Source organism: Haliotis rubra, unplaced genomic scaffold (assembly GCF_003918875.1).
Source record: "Haliotis rubra isolate DU_JTF1 unplaced genomic scaffold, ASM391887v1 Scf479, whole genome shotgun sequence".
Classification (NCBI taxonomy): domain Eukaryota; kingdom Metazoa; phylum Mollusca; class Gastropoda; order Lepetellida; family Haliotidae; genus Haliotis; species Haliotis rubra.
The window spans coordinates 279,713-303,409 of record NW_025767167.1 but is presented as its reverse complement, the minus strand read 5'-3'; the positions used below and the strand labels follow the sequence as shown (position 1 = coordinate 303,409).

Below are 23,697 nucleotides of genomic sequence, written 5' to 3'. Positions count from 1 at the left end.
TACAACATCCGGATTGTTGTTACTATAAATAGAACTTCGCTTGCAGCTGTTTTGGTAAAACAAATCATTCACGGATTAATTATAACATGTAAGATATTTTTTATTTATTCGTCACAATTTCATGAAATAAAATTTGATAATGAAGTATGTGACTAAAACGTAATATAATAATGTGCGTCACTTCCGGTTGTCGAGATACTCTTTGTTGGGATTGATGAAAACATTGCAATACTTGAACAATCTTCCGAAAAGGTTTGTTCCTATGCCACTTCTTTGAACTTTATTTCAGCCGATTACTTTCTTAACACTATAGTCTATGTGTTCGACATGAGGTTTGTTTGAAAATGTTCCAATTTTCATTTTTAGAGAAGATATTTTAATGTCAACGACAGTCATCTGTTTTTGTGAGTCATGAAGAATATATTGGTATGACACTCACTATACAAATAGTTTGGAAGATCGAATATTTAGCCAGTTTTTCCCCGTTCAAACAGTAGACAGTAGAGACGATTAATTTACGGTCACAAATGTTATTCCTAGTTGAATAAACAAACTAGTTTATCTTTTCTTTCTCTGAAGGGGGCTTAAGATTATCACAGATTATGATAGGTTTAACGTTGGCCTAGTATCTAGCATGGGTATTGTTGACTCACATTATGATGTGAAATCAAGAACAAACAGGTGATTTTCAGGGCCATTTTCAGTATAAAGTGATGTTAAATAAGATTGTATATGTCTTCAAATAAAGTGAAATTTTGTCATCCTTTTCAGTGCAGCTTTAGAATTGTAAACACTAACATTGGGACTCATTGTAGTAATCATTTGTTCATTTAGCCTTTTATAATGTAACCGTTTGAAAGGTACTGTGTTCCTGCTACTGGCTTGTCACCAGTTATTGTCGAGGCCAGTTACTGGCACCCCCATATGATAGCTTGTACATTATTAAGGCTTTTTTTACTTTAGCTCATGTTTATCAGGAGATATAGATATGGGAGAGAACCTTATTAGCCAAAATGACATTCATGAGTCCGGAAATGTTAAAATTACAGTGGATTACAGAATCATTTCTTAACTGGTCAGTGGTCAGTACAGAGGTGCACATGAGTCATGTCGTCCACTGATCGTTTGGATTAAGGTATCCTGAGGGCAAAATATCTTGTTGTGGAGTATCAGGCTTTTTGGAGAGGAATGTGGGGCATCCTCTTATACTGTCAGTATTTGTAGATACTTACTTCAGTTCTATTTCTGCTGCTGCTCCTGTAACCATGGTAATTGCAGCCATTTTTAACTTTTGCAAGGTTTGAAAGCTTGTTTGTTCCAGGCTATTAATAATCAAAGACCAGTAAAAGGAAATGCTGGCTAGTGTATTTGACTTTCTTTTTATGATGTGATGACAACAAATTACATGTAAAAGATCTTTAAAAATGTCGTATAGAAAACTGTACGCATGATGCTCTCATTTGCCACAATAATTTTGCATCAAAAGCTTGATGCAATAATTCAACTTTCACGATTCTGTTTGGATCAGAAACAGACAAAACCAGAATTAACTCCAAAATGTCATGTTTAACAAATCAAGAAAACTCAAAACTCTGTCATTCATGTTCAACACATCTAAATGCCTTCAAATGATTAAGAATGATTCTTTCTTAAGTGTTTAGCATTGCATGCAAATGTTAACAACAATATAAATCTTCTATTTGTTGCTACACTGATCTTGGATGCATTTCAAGGTGATTCAACCCACCAGAAGCAGGAAGTAACTTTTGGAGTCCAGTTTTCGATCACCAAACATTAGAAATGACATTTGTTATTTTTACATTCATTGTGACCTGAGATTATCTGTTTTATGTTAAGTACATATTTAATGTGCTGGAATATTGGTATGTGCATTGTGCATGTTAACACTGAGGCCACAACACTAGGCTGAGCAGAGTGTTTAAGCTGTGTTGAATCCTTGTCTGCTTACCGCTGATATACCTTGATATACGGTTGTAGCTTTCTCTATACAAGTCAGTTTTGTCATGTTTATGGTAATATGCCTCAGTGGAGATTCTGAGTTGGAATAGCTCCAGCAACATGCTGGTCATAAAGGCTCAGGTCAGTTGTCATGGTTATAGTCCAGGGTGCCGTTGTACAAAGCAACCATAGCCTTACACCAGTCGTAAGTCTTTATTGATAAGGTATGTGAGTTACGATCATCTTAGCTCTAAGGTTGCTTTGTACGAAGGGACACAGGTTGATTGTGTATTTTTACCTCTACATGATCAAACTATTGGCCACTTGATTCTGTGGTCCACCATCCTCCAGCTGGAACGTTGGACTGTGGCATTAAACAACAAAGAGTTGCAATGTTTTTAAAAACGTTTTTTGAAGAGCTATACCAGTTTTGAGTTGATAGTTTCATCATGTCTGTACAGATCCAGACTTAACTATTCTCATGCATTCTTTTTCACTATCTATATTGTATTTGTATCATTTGTTTGTATTCCTTGACTGTTATGTAAAGGGGCGGTGGGGTAGCCAAGTGGTTAAACGGTTAAAGCGTTCGCTCGTCACACCGAAGACCCGGGTTTAATTCCCTACATGGGTACAATAGGTGAAGTCCATTTCTGGTGTCCCCCATCTTGATGTTGCTGGAATATTGCTAAAAGCAGCATAAAACCATACTCACTCACTCACTGTTACGTAAACCTTTTGTGAATGGTGGTTTGTCAGACAAAACCTGTACTTTGGGCTGGAGGCCTCTAATACTGTAATAAAAATCTTGAATCTTGACAAAATTTAACACATACTTAACAATACACAATGCCTTTCAGAAAGAGGTCAAACACAACATATATTATGTATGGGATTACACTTTCTCAGTAAAGTACAGATTTTCATACTATTTGGGGCAGAGTCTCATCCAGTATTTAAACTCACATTCTCAGATGAAGGCTCCTAATTGCCAGCACAAAAAGTATGTGATCTAGACTACTACTTGTCTGACTTCCATTTTTGTTAAGGTTTCTGATAATTTAAATTAACAAAACAAACCCATGGAATTGGAAATATTACACTGTCTCAGTTTACCGATCACAATAATTCACATCCCTTTTACAGCGCACCATACTAACTTGTAACATAATAATACACATTTTAATTCAACACAAAGGAATGTTTAAGGCATGTAGTAATGAATATGAATACTTATTCATGAAAACTTTATGGTTAATATCTAGTAATTAGCATAACAAAATATCATGTATTGTAATCGTTAAAGTTAAATGATAATTTCTATGTATAACAGCAATACTTTGTGAACAAAGCTGCTTACAGCCTAATTGCAATGCCATGAGGGTTGACTAATGCTTAGTCTGTGAATATACATAATTTTGAAAGAAACAAATATTTCCTTTTAAGTTGAAAAGGAGCCCCAGTAAGATGGGGTCTGTCATACAGACCCTGAAGCAAATATATCCAAGAATGCCCACTTATGTCTAGAAAATGTGGCAAGTCAAGAAGAAAGTCTCAGGGCTCCTTTTCATTATATTTTATTTTGTTTACTATGAACTTTTTTCTGTAAAATATGTTCATTTCAGAGACTAGTTGTAAGACTAGGTCTGTTCCCCACATAGCTATTGATATTACTGGAATATTGCAAAAATGATGTACACCTCACTCACTCACTGGAAATGATTATATACAAGCTAGTGTGTCATTTTTTGTCAACTCAGAGTTTTATATAATATTGTGACCTTTTATACTGGGGCTCATGTTATCACTGACCTGGCGGATTGAATGTCATAAAAGTCTCTGGTATATCTCGTTGAGATGTGACAAGTGACACAGTTGTAGTGATTTATCTCGGGCATTGTTGATTGTCGACTGTTGCTTAGTCTGTGAATATATTTTGATAGAAACAAACAATTTAAACTGAAAAGGGGGCCCCAATGAGTTGGGAGATTCAGTTTGAGTGAGTTTAGTTTTACGCCACTTTCAGCAATATTCAAGCAATTTCACAGCGGGGGGACACCAGAAAAGGGCTTCACATATTGTACCCATGTGGGGAATCGGACCATGGTCTTCGGCATGACGAGTGAACGCTTTAACCACTAGGCTACCCCACCGCCCCTTGGAGATTCAGAACCTGAGGAAATCTAGACTTGCTTCATTAGGGCTTTAGCATTGCAGAAAGGCTAGACAGATGGGAAAATAATGCGGTTCAGCGACTGTGAGACAGACAATTCTGATTGCTATAATTTCAGTATGTTATCCAGGATTTGTTGAACAGTATGTGCTGATTAGCCTGGTTTTCTCCATGTTACTGTTAGAATTGATCTTCAGTAACCTATGTTGGTCGTAAAAGGTGACTAACCAGATCGGGTGATCAGTAGTGGTGGTCCGATTAATTGAAATACTCGAAGATTGGTCGCAGTGACTAAACAGCCAAGCAATCGATCACATTTTCTCATAACCGAACACAAACAATTTTGGAACTACTGTTTTAGTCTTTGAAACACTTGACTATGTAACATATCTTCGGAGTTGTCAGGGCCTGAAAACCTGTTTAATTCTTTGAAAACTCACTTCACTAAATGAAATTTATATCATGACTGAATATTTCTCTAAGACTCCAGGACGTTTATGTTCATGATATATTAGTCATCACTTTAAAGTAGCAAGTTGCATCATGTTATACTTATCTGCAATAACAAACTGGATAGGAAAATCTGACGAACGACGCTAACCAATTTTTTTCGATGATTGTTCGTTGGTAATAAAGCAATCATCAAATTTTAGATTCCAACCAATTCCCAACACTAGTGATCAGGCTTGCTGACTTGGTTGACACATGTCATCGTATCCCAATTGCGTAGATCGATGCTCATGCTGTTGATCAGTGGATTGTCTGGTCCAGACTCGATTATTTACAGACCACCACCATATAGCTGGAATATTGCTGAATGCAGCGTTTAAACAAGAAACCAACCGACCTTGTTTTCTCCCACTCTGCTTATACTTGCAACAGTGAGTGAGTGACTTAAGTTTTATGCCGCACTCAGCAATATTCCAGCTATATTCCAGCGGTCTGTAATTAATCGACAAGCATGGGTTACTAAAGATCAATTCTAACCCGGACCTTCACTGGTAGTTGCAACAGTTAAAAGTAACATAAGATGTACCCTGATTGAGTCTAAATCAAAATGTTGGGAAACAATTGCTGCTTATAACAAGTTGGAATTCCTGTATAATCTTGATAATGGCCAATAGGCTGCCATGAGGTGATGTACATGTGTTTCATACATATCATGTTTATGTTATGTACTCAAGTTAAAATCTTTAGCTAGTTAATAGCAATATCATTAATCAGGGAAGCAGTTATGTACTCAAATGAAACTTACATCTGTTACTAATTAATAGCAACAACATCAGCCTGGGAAGCTGTGATGATATTTCAAGTGGTATGTTTGCTCCACGTTGTCTTGTAGCTAAGTCAGATGGTAATATTGTCAAGTGAGCTGTGTGGAACAACAGGTAGGTTGAACCATTTGTCTGGAGCTGTAAAGAAATGTTTGACTGTCTCCATCCTATTATGATAAAGATCCTGATTCACATGCTACAGTTTTTAAAATAGCAGTCATGTTACTGTCATTAGCAATGTTTATGGGTTTGACTTAGGTTGGATTCCCAATATTTGTAGAATGTGCGAAGCCCCTGCCCAGATAGCATTCAGACATTGGCCCAATGTTGGCAATGGTTTTGCCAACGTTGGGGCCAACGTCCGAATGCCATCTGGTAGGGCTTCAACGAGTCCATTTTTTTGGACTCGAGTACTCGAGGGATGAGACTCGACTCGGACCCGAGTACTCGAAATTCATACCTTTCAAGCAAACGATAGCGTAAATTGCATGACGTGTTCCGATCACACAAGTGAACACTTACTTCTTTCCGACTTCATATCGTCATGTGACTAACATTTCCTATTGGTCAGAATCAGTATTTGGATGTTTACTTGACAAATGTTTTTTTTCTTCGTACTTCTTGTACTGCCTGCAAAACGCAGTGATATACCGCACAGGCGGCATTTGGTTATTTTGCTCTTTTCACTATCCAGATCAAGATACACCCATACATTTGATTTTTTTATCTTTCTCCATGTCTATCAATTGTCAAGATAGTTACCTAATCATTTTAAGAAGTGAAATCTCAAACGATGTATAATATTTACTCTCATCTGCAGACTTGTAACAACTAATACCATACAGCCACACCGTGTGAGGAGTAAACTATTTAATTTAGGTGTTAATAAAAACATTATCAGATGGGTTAAAGAATTCAGGGTACATAGAACTCAGTATGTCAGTGTCAATGGCTATCAATCTTCTTTTCTCTCAACCTCTACTGGAGATCCACATGGCTGTGTTCCTTCATCCGTTCTTTTCGTTTTGTATACCAATGACTGTTACTTGTCAATATATGACTTGTTTACTGTAAAATGTGCAGATGACGCCACTGTTACTGGCCTAGTTTCTGATTCTGAACATTATTATCGTCAAGGCATTGACAAAACCGTAATGACAGTTTTTTATCAAACCTTTATTCAAAGTGTGTTGACCTACAATTTTCTATGTTGGTATGGGGATCTGTCTCATCGCAACAAAAACAAACTTTTCAATATTGTTAATACCGCTTGCAAAATTTCTGGAGTGTCTTTCGAGTATATTCCCTCTATCTATAAGCGCCAGATTGTCAAAAAGGCAGCTAAAATTAGATTTGATAGTTGATATATTTGATCTCACCATTTTGAACTACTTCCTTGTGGACGCTGCTGTCGATTCCCTCCTTCAAAACAAACAGAGCTCGACAGTCTTTGATACCATCAAGTATTCGTGAATGCAACAAATATTTTGAATCACACCATCATGTTATTAGAACTAGAATTATTCAGCCTCTTTACCTATGTGGTTAATTGAATTATATCATGTCAGATTTATTTGTAAATAGCATTCGTTTTGAGCATGTAATTATTGTGTAAATTTTTGTGAACTGTGTATATATTCATTTTGAGACAGTTTGGATGTATAAGAATTTCCTCCGGGATAATAAAGTTATATCTTATCTTATTATAAGACGTTAACGGCCGCTCGTGCTTAGCACATGGCAGACAGTCTGTCAACGTCAAATAATTCGAGTTATCTCCTCTTTTCGAGTCCTCGAGTCCTTGAAAATGGACTCGAGTCCAGCTGAACCCGACTCGTCCTCGAGTACTCGAGTACCCGTGGAAGCCCTACCATCTGGGTGTTTGATGTTCCCTGCTGTGATATTGCTGGAATATTGTTAAAAGTGGCATAAAACCTCACAATTCCCAAGACCATGTCTGGTGTCCCCTGCCTTGATATTGCTGGAATGCTGGAATATTAATAAAAGCAGTGTAAAACCTAACACCCAATCACTCACTCCCTCACTCATTCAAGAGAAATTCTGTATTAGTGGAGATTGGTCCTTCTCTTCTGAAATAACAGGGATATTGCATAAATCCTCACTCACTCATTGAAATGATGGAATAAAGCTCATAGCTCATAGATTATATGGATAATTGATGATGGTTAGACATTGCTAATTTAAATCTAAATAGGCATTTGTCTGCCCACAGCCGTTATAGCAGAGCATAAGCAGAGAGTTTATTTGTTCATACATATATCTATATATATCTTCACACCAGTTTTAGTTGAAGTAGGTATTTACTTTAAGATGATAATCTGTTGGCTTTGCTGAACCGAAAATATCTGCCCCCCAGACATTGCAAGAGGCTGGTGGCTAATACTTCAGACTGGTTTGCAAGACATACTTGCATAATGTTGCTGGTAGCTGTGATGCTGTAATACTGATTGACCCTGGCCCCTCTCACACACTCGCACACAATGATACATCACATGACTTTATGGAGAACAACTTCTCGTTTGTTGCATAGAGCGATGTTTCAGTGTTGGATCTTGAAAGCATAAGTACCTACACCGAAATGTTGCTCTTTGCTATAAACAAGAAGTTGTATCCATAAAGCTTTTTTTGACTTATAATACTTTAATAATGACTCAACAACTTCTAGAATGCCAATCACATGCACTCAAACACTTTCACATGCCCTCTCTTACAAACTCATGCTCACACTCACTCAATCTCACACACCCTCATAGTCATACACTCTCTCAAACTCTGTCATGCTCTCATACACTCCTGCCCACTCTTACTCACTCTCACACACACTCTCTCTCACACACACACTCTCTCTCACTCACTCACTCACACTTTCTCACTCTCACACACACTCTCTCTCTCACACACACACTCACTCTCACACCCTTTCTCTCACACACTCTTTCTCACACACTCTCACTTGCTCATGTACACTCATACGCTTACACACTCATACATTATCACACACTAACTTTCTCATACTCTCACTCTCATACACATTCTCACACACTATAATCTCACTCTCATACTTTCTCACACACATTTTCCTCTCTCACACTCTCTCTCTCTCACACATACTCTCATCTTCTCTATCACATTCTCTTTCTTCACTCTCTCATCTTTCTTTAAAAGTGGTTCATATTTGTAATCTGTGTGTTCCTGCACATATACACATTAAAGAAGAAATATGTTCCCAGCCTTTCGATTGTTCAAATTGTTGTGTCAGTCTAACTATTGCAGCTAGTGCCGTCTGTAGTCTCAAAGTCCTTGAAATATACTACATTCCCCCTCTGCCCAACTCTTGCTGTAATGCTAAAGTAAGGCAAGGCTAGATTTTCCGCAGGTTCGGATCTCTCATTTCTCTTAGGTTATTTTTCATAAAGATAAAGTGAGAAAACTAGCATAGTTTTACACCACTTTTAGCAATATCACAGCAATATCACAGCAGGGGACACCGGTAATGGGCTTCACACATTGTACCTATCTGGGGAATCAAAGTTGGAGTTAGAAATGAGTTTATTAGAGTTGTTTGTTGCTGTGAACATTTTTTACTGTAGTGTATATAATATCGAGACTTTGTCTCCAACTTTTTATACAAAATATCGATAATTAACACATTAAGATAGTGATCATGCCTGTAGTGTATGTGTGTGTAAATTGGAGTTCCGCTTTAATTCTTGAATCAAACATGCTAGGACTGTTAACTAAACCAGATCTGTGTTGATGGACATAGTGTTGAGGTAACTAGAATTCCAGGCCATATGAGCTGCCTTGATACTTTGTCATGATACTTGACACATTGTGTGAACATGGCTAAGTAGACAGCTTCCATTATCAGAGTCACTATGACAACAACGATGGCATCAGATTTCTTCTATACATTGTCTATCCTGGCAGACAATAGTGCTTAATTTTCATCTGGATGTTATTTTTCAAACCTTTATCTGTATACAGGGATAGAAATGCATATAAATTAGGTGTGCCTTGGTGAAAATTATACTAACAATTATATGCAATCAATTAATGAAGTGTAGCTGCAAGCTCAATGTTTATAAGCACCTACAACGCACATATATGATTTAATTTGTCGTTTTTTTGTTTCCAGTTCTTGTGTATTTGTTTAAATGATATATGTACTGGTGATGTATTAATATAAGCAGAGTACAGCTTGTTTACCAAACCAGATTCTCTAGGAATAAAAATATGTTTAAACCAAAATAAGTGTGGCCATACCTTTTGATGATTTCAATGAACCTTAAACATTTAATCAATAGTTTTGTTATTTAAATTTCTTGCTTAAAAAATCAGTAAACATCATGTAAATCTGTAAACTTGAGAGCTGGATTTCCGTAACACTGTCAAGGCTACAAGAACAATTCAGCATCATTTGTCCTGGACCCACAAACTATGTCATGATCCAAAACAGGATTTCCTGTTATGCTCGCCAGCATCCAAAATGCCCATGTCCTTGTTCAGCTGTGAGACTGAGAGGGCCACTGATGAACGGTTTCAGGGTATGCCAAAATAAGTTTTGATTAATTTCAGATGGTCAGATTTATTGCATTTTCCATTAAATAAATCATGGTGTGTATTGTTTTTATGATTTTAGTCGTGCTGCCAGGGCACATAGAAAACATTTAATCTTTACCATTTCAATATTTATCAAATATTGAATTACCAATAAGGGCTATTTCAATTCTTGGTATGTATTCTTGTGTTGAATGTTGTATTAAAACTTGTCTTTATAATACTATACTTGTATCACCATGTAGCAGATGTTTCATTTGTTATAATGAACATTCAATGTTAGACTATACTACTCAAACTAAGCTAACTAACTCTTCATATAGTGATAGGACAGAATTGAGTGTTCCCTAACTTATGTTGAGTAGTATATAACCATGATAATCACAATCCCAACACAAATCAAGTATCATGATTTGTATATCTTGTAACTCAAGTAACTCGATTCATGAAGATCCAGTTAGAATTGGTCTTCAGCAACCCATGCTTGTTATATGAGGCGACTTACGGAATCGTGTTGCTAGACTCACTGACTTGGTTAACACATGTCATTGTATCCCAACTGCGTAGATTGATGCTCATGCTGTTGATCACTGACTTGTCTGGTCCAGACTCGATTATTTACATACCATCGACATATTTCTGACTATTGCTGAGTGTGGCATGGAACAACAAACGTTCAAGTTGTGTCTCATGCCCCATTGATTTGAAATTAGGGAAAGCTATCAGGATCAAAATTGTTAGTAATGCATGTTTAAGGACGCATATTTTTGTCTGACATGATCATGGAAGATTTCTGTGTGTTGTACTGGTTTTACGAAATCATCTTTTTCAGAAAAGTGATCTAAATCCAGACACAATGTCGACAGACATGAAGAGCCAGAATTCTGAGGAGTCCGACTACAGTGACCAGTCTGACGGCATGGATGATGATGATGATGATGAGTATCAGGATCTCCATGATTACTACAATGAAACAGATGACCTTGACCTTGAGAAGCCAAAGAAATGTGATGACCCTGAGTACTTCGAGTACGAGCTGCTCCAGATGGAAGATGTGGATAGGCTACTGAACGAGGAAATAGAAGCACTTTGTACCCCTTTAAAGGTAAACTCAGTTGGAAAATGAAGAACCTACATGGTGAAGTAGTCACTGTACTTCAATTCCCAAGACCATGTCTGGTGTCCCCTGCCATCATATTGCTGGAATGATGGAATATTAATAAAACGCTCTCTCGCTCGCTCCCTCCCGCTCCACTCCACTCCGCTCCACTCCACTCCACTCCACTCCACTCCACTCCACTCCACTCCACACTCCTGGTCTTTAGTGAAAAATCTAAGTGTCTTGTGCAGATTTGATTATTTGCAGGTTGCGATTACACTGGGAATATTGCTGGCAAAGGCATAAAATAAAATAATAATATATTGCGGAAAGCAATACTGACCTCGGACTTTGTCCTCGGTCATTATTGCCTTTTCGCGGGTCCATAAAAACAGGTATTGACCGAATTCGCTAGTCTATAATTGTTTTATTATGTAATTACCGAAAAAAAGCTTCTAAAATCCAAAACATGTCCATTTAGTCAAGAAAAGTAAGTTTATTTTCACTACAAACCAATAACATTAAGTCAACAATACTGTGACATGTAAACAATAGAATGACGTCATAGTAACTCAGGTCAATATGACTTTTGTTCGGGACCTGGGTTGGGGTCAATATGCTTTTCTGTCAACGGTCACGTGACCGCCTCTAGACCAGTCAGTAAGCTGGAAAAATATGCTTGCATAATAACATGTTTTAGCATGTAGCATGTTGGATATATCTCACACATGAAGTTGTTGACCATGATATGACTGAAATATGGGTTAATCTCCAGCTCAGTGTCTGTTGGTTTCTTAAATTTGTGTTAACTTTAGATGATTATGGCTTCCCCATGCCATTGCAGTCCTAATTCCTTTTGTCTCTCAATCCTTACAGTTCTTCATTTGTTTGATAACGGTGTTAGAACCTGCACTGAAACATTGCTCCCACTGTAATAAAGAAATTGTACGTTTAATGTATCGCTTCTCAATTAAGATATTGAATACATTTAGTATTAAAAGAGTATTATAGAATACAGGTAAAACAGTGCAAGCCTAGTGAGATATCACCAAGCTTAATGGGGCTGGCGGGGTAGCCTAGTGGTTAAAGCGTTCGCTCGTCTCGCTGAAGACCCGGGTTTGTTTCCCCACATGGGTACAATGTGTGAAGCCCATTTCTGGTGTCCCCCGCCGTGATGTTGCTGGAATATTGCTAAAAGCGGTGTAAAACTAAACTCACTCACTCACTCAAACCTAATGGCCTGTGAGATGTGTTAGCATGGTTCATGGCGACCCATATAGCCAAATTGGAAACTATTTTAATTAATGTTCTTCTTCAGATTACTCCATCTCTTGCCAAAATGCTGCTACTAACCCACGACTGGAGGAGAGAGTACATCCTAGACAGGTAGGTGAACTTTCACTGGTAGTGTAATGGTGTAGCGATAGCAGGTCCACGACAATGCAGCGATATACAACCGCTGTATTGCGATACATAACATACGACACACGTCTGACGCATCTGACCTCCATGCTATACCTCAAATGTTGTCATGGTTGCTTCACTTGAAACCTGGTAATCCAAGGCACCACAATTTCGTAATTTCATTACATGATGTCACACCTTCACTTACATACGGCTGCAGATATTTATATTAACATTCTGAGATGTCGATTTTCTATCTGAAGTCATGTTTTCCTGATGTCATGGTGATACTTCAGACAAAAAAGCTGCTGAAGTGACATTATTTATAGACCCACTCCAGGCACCCAAATTCACTGGGAGAAATACTTCGGTAACTGGTTGTCATGGTAACGTACTATTGTTAAAATAATTCTGTTTCTGTTTCTAGACATCAAAAGGATCCTGCTCAACTTCTTGTCGACTGCAAAATCAGGAGCTCTAAAAAATATGATGTGAGTATCCATGGTGATCTGTATTGTTACAATAGTTACATGAGAAGAACATTAATGCTGCTACTGGAATTTACCTCTTGAGTCTGTGATCTTGGTTGTCACTATGCAAACAGATAATGCTTTTATCTTTTACATAAAATATTTACCTCATCTCTATATGCTGTATGTCACTATTGGTTGTCAGACAGCTGGTACCATCCCTTTATAAGTTGTCAGGTAAATGATATATCAATTTCCTGTGCTTTATTTGCCAATTCTTTCAGGAGACAATGTCACTCAGCTCCCATGTCAGACATATGGTACCATCCCATTATAAGTTGTCAGGTATATAGTATGGTAATTTTGCGTCCCTTATTTGGCGATTTTTTCAGGAGATCCTGTCAGATATACAATACCATCCCATTATAGGTTGTCAGGTATATAGTATTACAGTTTCATGGCTGTTATTTGCCGATTCTTTCAGGATATGATGTATGGTAGCTTCCATGTCAGACAGACAGTAGCATCCCATTATAAGTTGTCAGGTATATAGTATATCAGTTTGACGTCCCTTTTTTTGCTGATTCTTTCAGGAGATGATGTCAGGCAGCTCCCATGTCTGTCGTGTGTGTGTGTGTCCTAGTCCAAGGGAGAACTTCCACGCCCTCAACTGTGGCCATGCCTTCTGTGCTGATTGCTGGGACATGCATTTCCAAATCCAGATAAAACAGGGAGTCACTATAGGTGAGTACACACCTCCAAGTCCCAATAAAACACGGAGTCACTATAGGTGAGTACACACCTCCAAGTCCCAATAAAACACGGAGTCACTATAGGTGAGTACACACCAAGTCCAGATGAAACAGGGAGTCACTATAGGTGAGTACACACCAAGTCCAGATAAAACAGGAAGTCACTCTAGGTGAGTACACACCAAGTCCAGATAAAACAGGGAGTCAACATAGGTGAGTACACACCAAGTCCGGATAAAACAGGAAGTCACTATAGGTGAGTACACACCAAGTCCAGATGAATCAGGGAGTCACCATAGGTGAGTACACACCAAGTCCGGATAAAATAGGAAGTCACTATAGAGTACACACCAAGTCCAGATGAAACAAGTTCAGTGTGAGGTACAGGTCAGGTCCTGGGCAAAGAATTCACAATCAACTAGTGCAGAGTTGCGTCCCTTTGTCATGCCAGGATTCGCTGACTTAAATATGTCAAATTTGGAAGTTATGCTTTTATTGAGGTCTGATTAGGGTAGTGGCCACTTCACAGGCAGTGATAAACACCAATCTTTCCCTTATATACACAGATATTTCAATAGTATGAGGCATATATATATTTGTTATCCCCCACCGCGCGTTTAACGCGAAGCGGGGGATATAGTATTAGGCTCCATCCGTCCGTCTGTACGAATAGGAATATCTTAAGAACCATTAACTAGATTCTTTTCATATTTGGTACCTAGGTTCATCACAGAATAAGAAAGGTCCCAGTCAGGTTTGGTGACCTTGACCTTCATTTTAAGGTCACAAGGGGACTTTAACGTTTTACGCTTGTCATCAGATATGTCAAGAACTGTTAACAAGATTTTCTTCATATTCAACACCACGCTTTATCTAGGGAAGGCGCAGGGCTCAGTCGATTTTGGTGACCTTCACGTAATTTCCAAGGTCAATGGCGACACTTTGAAGATTTCAGCACATTAACCTGCATGTTATGCTTGTCAGCAAGATACCTTAAGAACCATTTACCGGATTTTCTTCATACTTGACATCAAGCTTCATCCAGGGAAGGCACAGGGCCCAGTCGATTTTAGTGACCTTCACTTAAATTTCAAGGTCACAGCGACATTTTGAAAATTTCAGTATGTTAACCTGCATGTTATTGTTAAGATGGTCAGTGAGATATCTCAAGAACCATTGACTGGACTTTCTTCAAATTTGACACCAAGCTTCATCTCGGGAAAGTGCAAGGCCCAGTCGATTTTGGTGACCTTCACTTAATTTTCAAGGTCACAAAGACACTTTGAATATTTTAGCATGTTTACCTGAATTCACTGGATTTTCTTCATAGCCTTTCAAGACTTCTCTTGAATGTTTTTTCAATAAGCAATTTCTTTAGGACCATTTTTGCATATTTCATACACTATGACATCCATGTCCCGGTCAAAGTAAGTCTTGAAAATATTTGTGTGTTTGAACAACTAAAGAGCAAGATATCAAGAGAGGTTGACTGGTCGTGTTTTTGTTGACATTTAACTTCATCTTAAACTTTCAGTACTTTTTAAGTTTGATTTGATAATTTGCGGCTGGGGATTATGTCACCTTAGTGACAATGCTTGTTGTTTATGTCCTGAGGTCTGTTTATGTATTCATATGTACGTTGCAGGTATCGAGTGTATGGGCAAGGACTGCCCTGTGCTGGTCCCCGAAGACTTTCTGTGCAGTATACTCAGTGATACAACTCTCAGGGACAAATATTCCATGCTCTCCTTCAATGATCTCGTCAAGGTGAGTTGCACTGGTGCTTGTGGCATGCTGTTCAGTTTATCTCTGAGTATGTGTGTGATAGGTTGTAATATGAGCTTTATTTCATCATCGTCAGGTGTATTAGTGCAATCAGATGTGAATGTCTACCTTGTCCTCTTTGTTGCTTTGGGGCTGTGTTGCCTTGTGCTTATAGCGTTCGCTAGTCACGGCAAAGACCCTGGTTCGAGTCCGTACATGGGTACAGTGCCTGAAGCCCATTTCTGGTGTCACCCGCCATGATGTTGATTTAATATTGCTAAAAGCATCATAAAACTTGACTCACTCAATCACTCTTGATCGGTGAACCCTCCTCAAGCATTTCTCTTCATATCTTACTCTCCATCTTTGCTAGTTTGTTGTTGAATATTTAGCTGCATGATGGCAGCATGCAAATCTCCATGTGTATGTAATGATCTTGATGTTGACAGAAGAATTTACATACATTTCCAGTTCTGTACTTTTCCCAACATAAAGTGTGGTACAAATACAGTTACTATACTTAGAAAATTTCTTCTAAACCGACACAAAGTATGAATATTAAAAAATGAAATGCTGAAATATCATTAATCTAATATTTTTCCAATATCTTACACTACATGGATCAACCCTACATTTTCAAGTTCATCAGTATCATGCCCGTTAGCATTTACCTGTAATTACCCACCCGCAATTGAGGTTCTGCCCAGGTGCTAATTGTTCGGCATTGAACCACCCTAGCTAAGAAGGTCCTGAGGTTCTGCCCTTCTGGTGCTAATTGTTCAGTGATTGTTCGGGCTAAGGAGGCCCTAGCTAAGAAGGTCCTGTGTTCCCAGTGTAACAGCTCCTTCTGGTGAGTGAAGGAGCACATGTCACACCATTGTCATTGCTGTCTGTGATGTGTCCTGAAGTATATGGCTCCAGAATTCGCTGTGCAGAGTTGCATCTCTTGGTTCTACCAGGATCTGCAGATTGATACTGATATAGATAGGAAAGATCAATGATCATGGGTTTGAATCCTGTTGTGCCTGATTAAGTGTCTTGGTGTGTCAACACAAATCAATGCTTGTGGATTTCAGAAAAGTGATAAACATATGAAACCTGCATCACATTGGGTTTCCTCCCACATCGATTTGGCATGGGGGCGGTGGGGTAGCCTAGTGGTTAAAGCGTTCACTTGTCATGCTGAAGACCTGGGTTCGATTCCCCAAATGGGTACAATGTGTGAAGCCCATGTCTGGTGTCCCCCACTGAGATATTGCTGGAATATTGCTAAAAGTGGCGTAAAACTAAACTCACTCGCTCACTCAATTTGGTATGCCAAGATATAGCTGAAATTTAGTTCAAAGTGGCGTTTAACCCAACTCAGCATTGAGTAGTAAAAATGGCAGTCTATGCACAGTCTAAACACCATACCAGATGAACTGGATGATGATAAATGTGTTTGGCTTCAGTTTCCGCTGTGGTAACGAGTACCATGCTCCCACCGACTGTGAAACAATCAAGCGCTGGCTCACCAAGTGTGCCGATGACTCCGAGACAGCCAACTACATCAGCGCCCACACAAAAGATGTAAGTAAGTACCATTAATGACCGATGTACCAAAAAAGCAGTAAGTAACCGTGCTTGTCTCCCAGCGGAGATTCTAGGTTCATATAGTCCCCATTACCTCATGCTGTTCTGATTTGACTGCGCTGCTGTATTTTTGTGAAATAACTTCTCTCCTAGAAAATATTAGTAAAAATGCAATGTCCAACAGTATTTTCCTCGTGTACATATATTTTCTTTTTCATCTTGAAATTGGGAATATTTTACAGTAGATGAGTGATATAAAATGTAAAATCGCAACAGCATTATTTCTGCTGTTTAGTGATGAATATATTATACAGTCACATGATACATTACATCTATTGCTGCAACTTATTGTTGTTCACAGTGTCCAAAGTGCCATGTATGCATAGAGAAAAATGGAGGCTGCAACCATATGGTAAGTTTGTCATGGTTCACCGGCTCTTAGGTTAGGGAAGCCCATGACATACGCTTTCTAGATCCTAATGAAAACTCCATACCTGTAAGAAAATTTTGAACATCAGAAAAAACTGACAAGTAATGTTATAAGAAAGCCTGACTGTGCAAGTCCTAGTGTTAGAAATGCAACCCCTGCCGAAATGCGAACACAGTGATCTTTTCAGGGAGATATTTCATCCTAGTAATGACTTAGCAAGATTAATCCTGGGTGTTGTTCCACAAAGGGTCACAACTCTTCACCTTTGCTATATCTCTTGTCATCCATTTTCAGCAATGTTCCAAATGCAAGTATGACTTCTGCTGGATGTGTCTTGGAGGTGAGTTGCATGGCAATCATATTGGTATCTGTTTAAACATTGCTGTGGGGATTGCTGTGACAGATGAAGATCCCCAGCAAACATGCTGGTCATTGAATTGTCTACATTGATCAGACAGTCAGGCTTGTTGACTTGGTTGAGTATATGTAATGATACTTCGATGGTACATGTAACAGTACTTCGATGGTACATGTAACAGTACTTCAATGGTACATGTAACGATACCTCGATGGTACATGTGATGATACCTCGATGGTACATGTAATGATACTTCGATGATACATGTAATGATACTTTGATGGTACATGTAGTGGTACATGGTAATGGTACTTTGATGGTTCTTGTAATGGTACTCGATGGTACTTGATGGTACATGTAATGATACTTTGATGGTACATGTAATGATGATGGTACTGATGGTACAATGTAATGTGGTACATGTAATGATACTTTGATGGTATGTAATGGCACTTCGATGGTACATGTAATGGTACATGTAATGATACTTGGTAATTGATGGTACATGTAATGGTACTTTTGTAATGATACTTTGATGGTACATGTAATGTAATGGTACTGTAATGATGGTACATGTAATGATACTACGATGGTACATGTAATGTAGTGGTACTTAATGATACTCGATGGTACATGTAATGGTACTTTGATGGTACATGTAATTATGCTTGATGGTACATGTAATGATACTCGTATGGTACATGTAATGATACTTTGGTATGGTACTTTGATGGTACATGTAATGGTACTTTGATGGTACATGGTACTGGTACCGATGGTACATGTAATGGTACTTTGGTGGTACATGGTACATGTACTTTTGATGGTACTGGTACTTTGATGGTACATGTAATGATACTTGGTACATGTAATGATACTTCGATGATACATGTAATGATACTTTGATGGTACATGTAATGGTACTTTGATGGTACAGATCCTTGCTCACAATATCATTCAAGACTCAGTTATGTACCGCTTGTAGCTGGAATATTAGAGCATGGCAATAAACACCTCACACACTTTTGAGCTCATAGTGCAGGACTTGTTGAGGAGTGATTCACTGTGCTACGTAGCATCAGACCTATAGCTTTTGTTGATTCCCCTGCTGACACAGGTTAGCAGTCTCTCAGTCTACTGTGTCAAGTTCCCATGTTACACTGCAACATGTCACCGCTAGTGTGTCTCCTCCCACAATACCGTATCTCTATCCCTGTAGACTGGAAGGCCCATGGGAGTGAGTACTACGAGTGCAGTCGCTACAAGGAGAACCCCAACATCGCCAACGAGTCCGTGCTGGTGCAGGCTCGGGAGGCTCTGAAGAAATACCTCTTCTACTATGAGAGGGTGAGTACCTGTCATCATTGACACGACATGCTTTTTGTCTGCCTGCTTCTTGTATGAACACATCATGCCATTGATAAGTACAACATATATGTTCAACTCTTTGGCAAACAGGACCCTGATTTTGTGTTCACTCTCAGAGGAGATGCCAAAAGTGCTGTCAAAATTTGTGATTTTGTTTGTCACTGAATTTGACATTTTTTATTTCACTGTTTACATGAAATAGTTTGAACATGACTGACTGGGCTGGTTCTGTGAAAACCAAAATAAGAAAGTTAAACCTGTCAACACAAGTTTGCTACCTGTGGACAAGTCCTGGTAGTGCAGTTACTGTCCATCTGAGGATCATGCTCTGTATCAGGCACTAAGGGCTAAAGTGTCTACAGTGCTATGTTGTTACTTTGTTTTCATGTCCACAGTGGGGGCGGTGGGGTAGCCTAGTGGTTAAAGCTTTTCGCTTTTCGCAGCCAAGATCCGGGTTAGATTCCCCAAATGGGTACAATATGTTAAGCCCTTTTCTGGTGTCCCCTTCGGTGATATTTTCTGGAATATTGCTGAAAGTTAAACTCACTTACTATGTCCACAGTGGGAGAATCATGCCAAGAGTCTGAAGCTGGAGGAGCAGACGTTGATGAAGATCCGATCCCGGATCCAGGACAAGGTGATGACGAATGAAGGCACCTGGATAGACTGGCAGTACCTCCTGGATGCAGCCACACTGCTCAAGAAGGTCAGTCCTAAACACATAGCAGTTATCAGGGATGGAAATAACTTTAAAATTGCTAGTGTACTCCGGTACAGTATCACATGTAAAATCACTTGCCCTGATAAGTTTTCCACTATACCGGCTGTTTTCTTGTTGATTTTTTAAATAAAAAACATTATTAACATTGGAAAGTCAACTGGACACCGGTACAGTGTGATGTACAAATTTGCTTGCCCGACAGAAAAAAACACTGGACTCGGACGTCGGGCAATGGGTTATTTCCACCCCTGGTTATACAGTTGCAAGATTCAACCAATGTACACCATGAAAATCTGAGCCTTCAGCAGTCCATGCTTGCTGTAAGAGGCAACCAAAGTTATCAGGTGGTCAGACTCACTGACTTGATTGATGCTCATGATGTCAATCATTGGATCATCTGGCCCAGACTGATGTTATTAAAGACCACGATCATACAGCTGCAGTATCACCAAGTGCAACACTAAGCAGCAACTGAACATAGATACAAGCTTCAGGAAGGGTCACAATTATAATAGAGAGTTTTAGATGAGAAATATTTTTGATTATCTTGGGACAAATGATTATGGTTAAACTTGTGTTCAAGCTTATTATTTATAGCAGTCCATGTGAGTGTTATTGTGTACTATCGGAAGCTAAAATGGGGCACAATACTGTCATGATTTAATTTAATTAAAGGTCAGGGGTTAATACCCCTCATATGCTTACCCATCCCACCAGTTATGTCAAGTCAGTTTGATAGGGCTAAAACCAGGCTCATTTCTTCACACTTTATTGCGCTTTGATGGACTGGAAACATCTGTCCCCCTCCCCCAGTAACAGGTGCCTGATCTTGTTGTTTGCCTTCCAGTGTCGATACACCCTGCAGTACACATACCCCTACGCATACTACATGGACAAGGGAGGTCGTAAGCAGCTGGTAAGATGATTTGTACAAACAAGGACTTTGTGAAGAAACTTGTTGTGTTCAATTTATACTTGTAACACAAATATTTATGTTATAACACTGAAGTAATCAAAATGGAGATAGTTTGTATCTCCATAACAAAGTATGTATGAAAAGATGCATGATGTACTGCTATGTATGTGTGTAATGTTGTGTATCTCTCCTTCAGTTTGAGTACCAGCAGGCACAGCTGGAGGCGGAGGTGGAAAATCTGTCCTGGAAGGTGGAGAGAGCTGAGATTACAGATAGAGGGGTAGGTGACCCAGTACAGATGTAGGGGAGATAACCCAGTAGAGATAGATGGGAGGTGATCCAGTAGAGATAGATGGGAGGTGATCCAGAACAGATAGAGGGGAGATAACCCAGTACAGACAAAGGGAGGTGACCCAGAACAGATAGATGGGAGGTGATCCAGTACAGATAGATGGGAGGTGATCCAGAACAGATAGAGGGGAGATAACCCAGTACAGATAAAGGGAGGTGACCCAGAACAGATAGGGGAGGTGATCCAGTACAGATAGATGGGAGGTGATCCAGAACAGATAGAGGGGAGATAACCCAGTACAGATAAAGGGAGGTGATCCAGTACAGATAGATGGGAGGTGATCCAGAACAGATAGAGGGGAGATAACCCAGTACAGATAAAGGGAGGTGATCCAGAACAGATAGAGGGGAGATAACCCAGTACAGATAGATGGGAGGTGATCCAGAACAGATAGAGGGGAGATAACCCAGTACAGATAAAGGGAGGTGATCCAGAACAGATAGAGGGGAGATAACCCAGTACAGATAAAGGGAGGTGACCCAGTACAGATATAAGGGAGGTGATCCAGTACAGAGAGAGGGGAGGTGATCCTTTATATATATGGGGGAGATAACCCAGTACAGATAGAGGGATAGGTGACCCAGTGCAGATATAGGGGAGATAACCCAGTACAGATAAAGGGAGGTGACCCAGTACAGATATAGGGGAGGTGATCCAGTACAGAGAGAGGAGAGGTGATCCTTTACATATATGGGGGAGATAACCCAGTACAGATAGAGGGATAGGTGACCCAGTGCAGATATAGGGGAGATAACCCAGTACAGATAGATGAGAGGTGACCCAGTACATATATAGGGGAGTTTTTCTAACTCGGTTGACACATGTCAATGTATCTCAATTATGTAGATCGATGGTCATGCTGTTGATCACAATATTGTCTGATCCAGACTCGATTATTTACAGACTGCTGCCATATAGCTGGAATATTGCTTAGTCGGCATTAAACAACATACAAACAAGTCAATGATTCACCTGTTATCAGTCTTATTCAATCTGTAGATACAAAACTGCCTTTATATACTAAACAGGGACCATGACATTTGTTTCATATTTCTGTGAAATTTTGTGCTCCATCTTCACTACACAAAAAGAAACAGCTTCGAAAATATTCATGAACTTTTTTGTTCAGTAAATTTATGATATAACTTGAATACAGTACATACAAGCTTTCAACCTATCCCAGCCCAACCCAGCTCACTGTCATTTAAAAGGACGTGATGAGATATTTTTGGTTACAGGACCTAGAAAACCAGATGGATATCGCGGAGAAGAGGCGGCTGACCTTGCTAAAAGACTTCCTCCAAGTTGCTTAACAAGGGCTACAAGTTGTTGTATGTTATTTAAGTCACCTGTAAATCATAATCACTGAGTTGTCAACCTGTTCATGAAAGTTGCCCTTGCCTTCCACACACAAATATCAGAAAGCGATCGAAAGTACTGGCAATTAAACAAACAAAACATGTTTCGTATTCTCTCTGGTTGTTTCGCCACCATCAGGTCAAGGTCATGGCTTTCATCTTGTAAAGTCTCTACTGGGGCTTCCACTCAATACTGCCGTTGCCGGGACTTTGCTTTCACATTGAATATTTCCAAAAACTTTATTTCCAAATGTTATGGATCCACTTTGATAGGTGTTGTACTTCATTATTTCCAAATGTTATGGATCCACTTTGATAGGTGTTGTACTTCAAATGACTTGTTTTAATAAGTTGCCTGTATTATGAAGTGTATTCATTACAAGTTGCCTGTATCACAAATTGTCTGTATTACAAGGTTCCTCTTTTACAGTCTGTCTGTATTTTGAGGTGTTCTCACTACGAGTTGCCTGTATCACAAAATGTCTATATTACAAGGTGCCTGTTTTACAGGCTGTCTGTATTTTGAGATGTTTTCACTACGAGTTGCCTGTATCACAAAATGTCTGTATTACAAGGTGCCTGTTTTACTGTCTGTCTGTATTTTGAGGTGTTCTCATTACAAGTTGCCTGTATCACAAAATGGGGGCGGTGGGGTAGCCTAGTGGTTAAAGCGTTGGCTCGTCACGCCGAAGACCCGGGTTTGAATCCCCACATGGGTACAATGTGTGAAGCCCATTTCTGGTGTCCCCCGCCGTGATGTTGCTGGAATATTGCTAAAAGCGGCGTAAAACCAAACTCAGTCACTCAGTCAGTCAGTATCACAAAATGTCTGTATTACAAGGTGCCTGTTTTACAGGCTGTCCGTATTTTGAGGTATTCTCATTACGAGTTGCCTGTATCACAAAATGTCTGTTTTACAAGGTGCCTGTTTTACAGGCCAATTATATTATAAGTGGTCTGTATAACATGCCAGTGTTTGACACTGCCTGTATAATTAATGAAGAGTCCACATTACAAGGTGTCACCATTACAGGTTATCAGTGTTACAGGCTGCCTGTATTATGGGGTGTCTTCATTGCGAGTTGTCTGTATTACAAGGTGTCTGTATTACAAGCGTTCGACACTGCCTGTATAATGAAGAGTCTA

General features: G+C 39.2%; 1 protein-coding gene across 1 annotated transcript; it reads left to right on the top strand.

Moving 5' to 3' along the window:
* The first annotated feature begins 189 nt into the window (after nucleotides 1-189).
* LOC124290944 (potential E3 ubiquitin-protein ligase ariadne-2-like) lies at nucleotides 190-22,789 on the top strand. Its single transcript, XM_046727790.1, has 16 exons — nucleotides 190-252; nucleotides 10,820-11,092; nucleotides 12,405-12,472; nucleotides 12,918-12,981; nucleotides 13,554-13,704; nucleotides 15,358-15,479; nucleotides 16,156-16,198; nucleotides 16,260-16,326; nucleotides 16,928-17,045; nucleotides 17,410-17,460; nucleotides 17,773-17,818; nucleotides 19,056-19,183; nucleotides 19,767-19,910; nucleotides 20,773-20,841; nucleotides 21,038-21,121; nucleotides 22,432-22,789. Exons 2-16 carry the CDS (start codon nucleotides 10,844-10,846, stop codon nucleotides 22,504-22,506), a joined length of 1,479 nt encoding a protein of 492 aa, XP_046583746.1. The 5' UTR covers nucleotides 190-252; nucleotides 10,820-10,843; the 3' UTR covers nucleotides 22,507-22,789.
* Nucleotides 22,790-23,697: the final 908 nt, after the last annotated feature.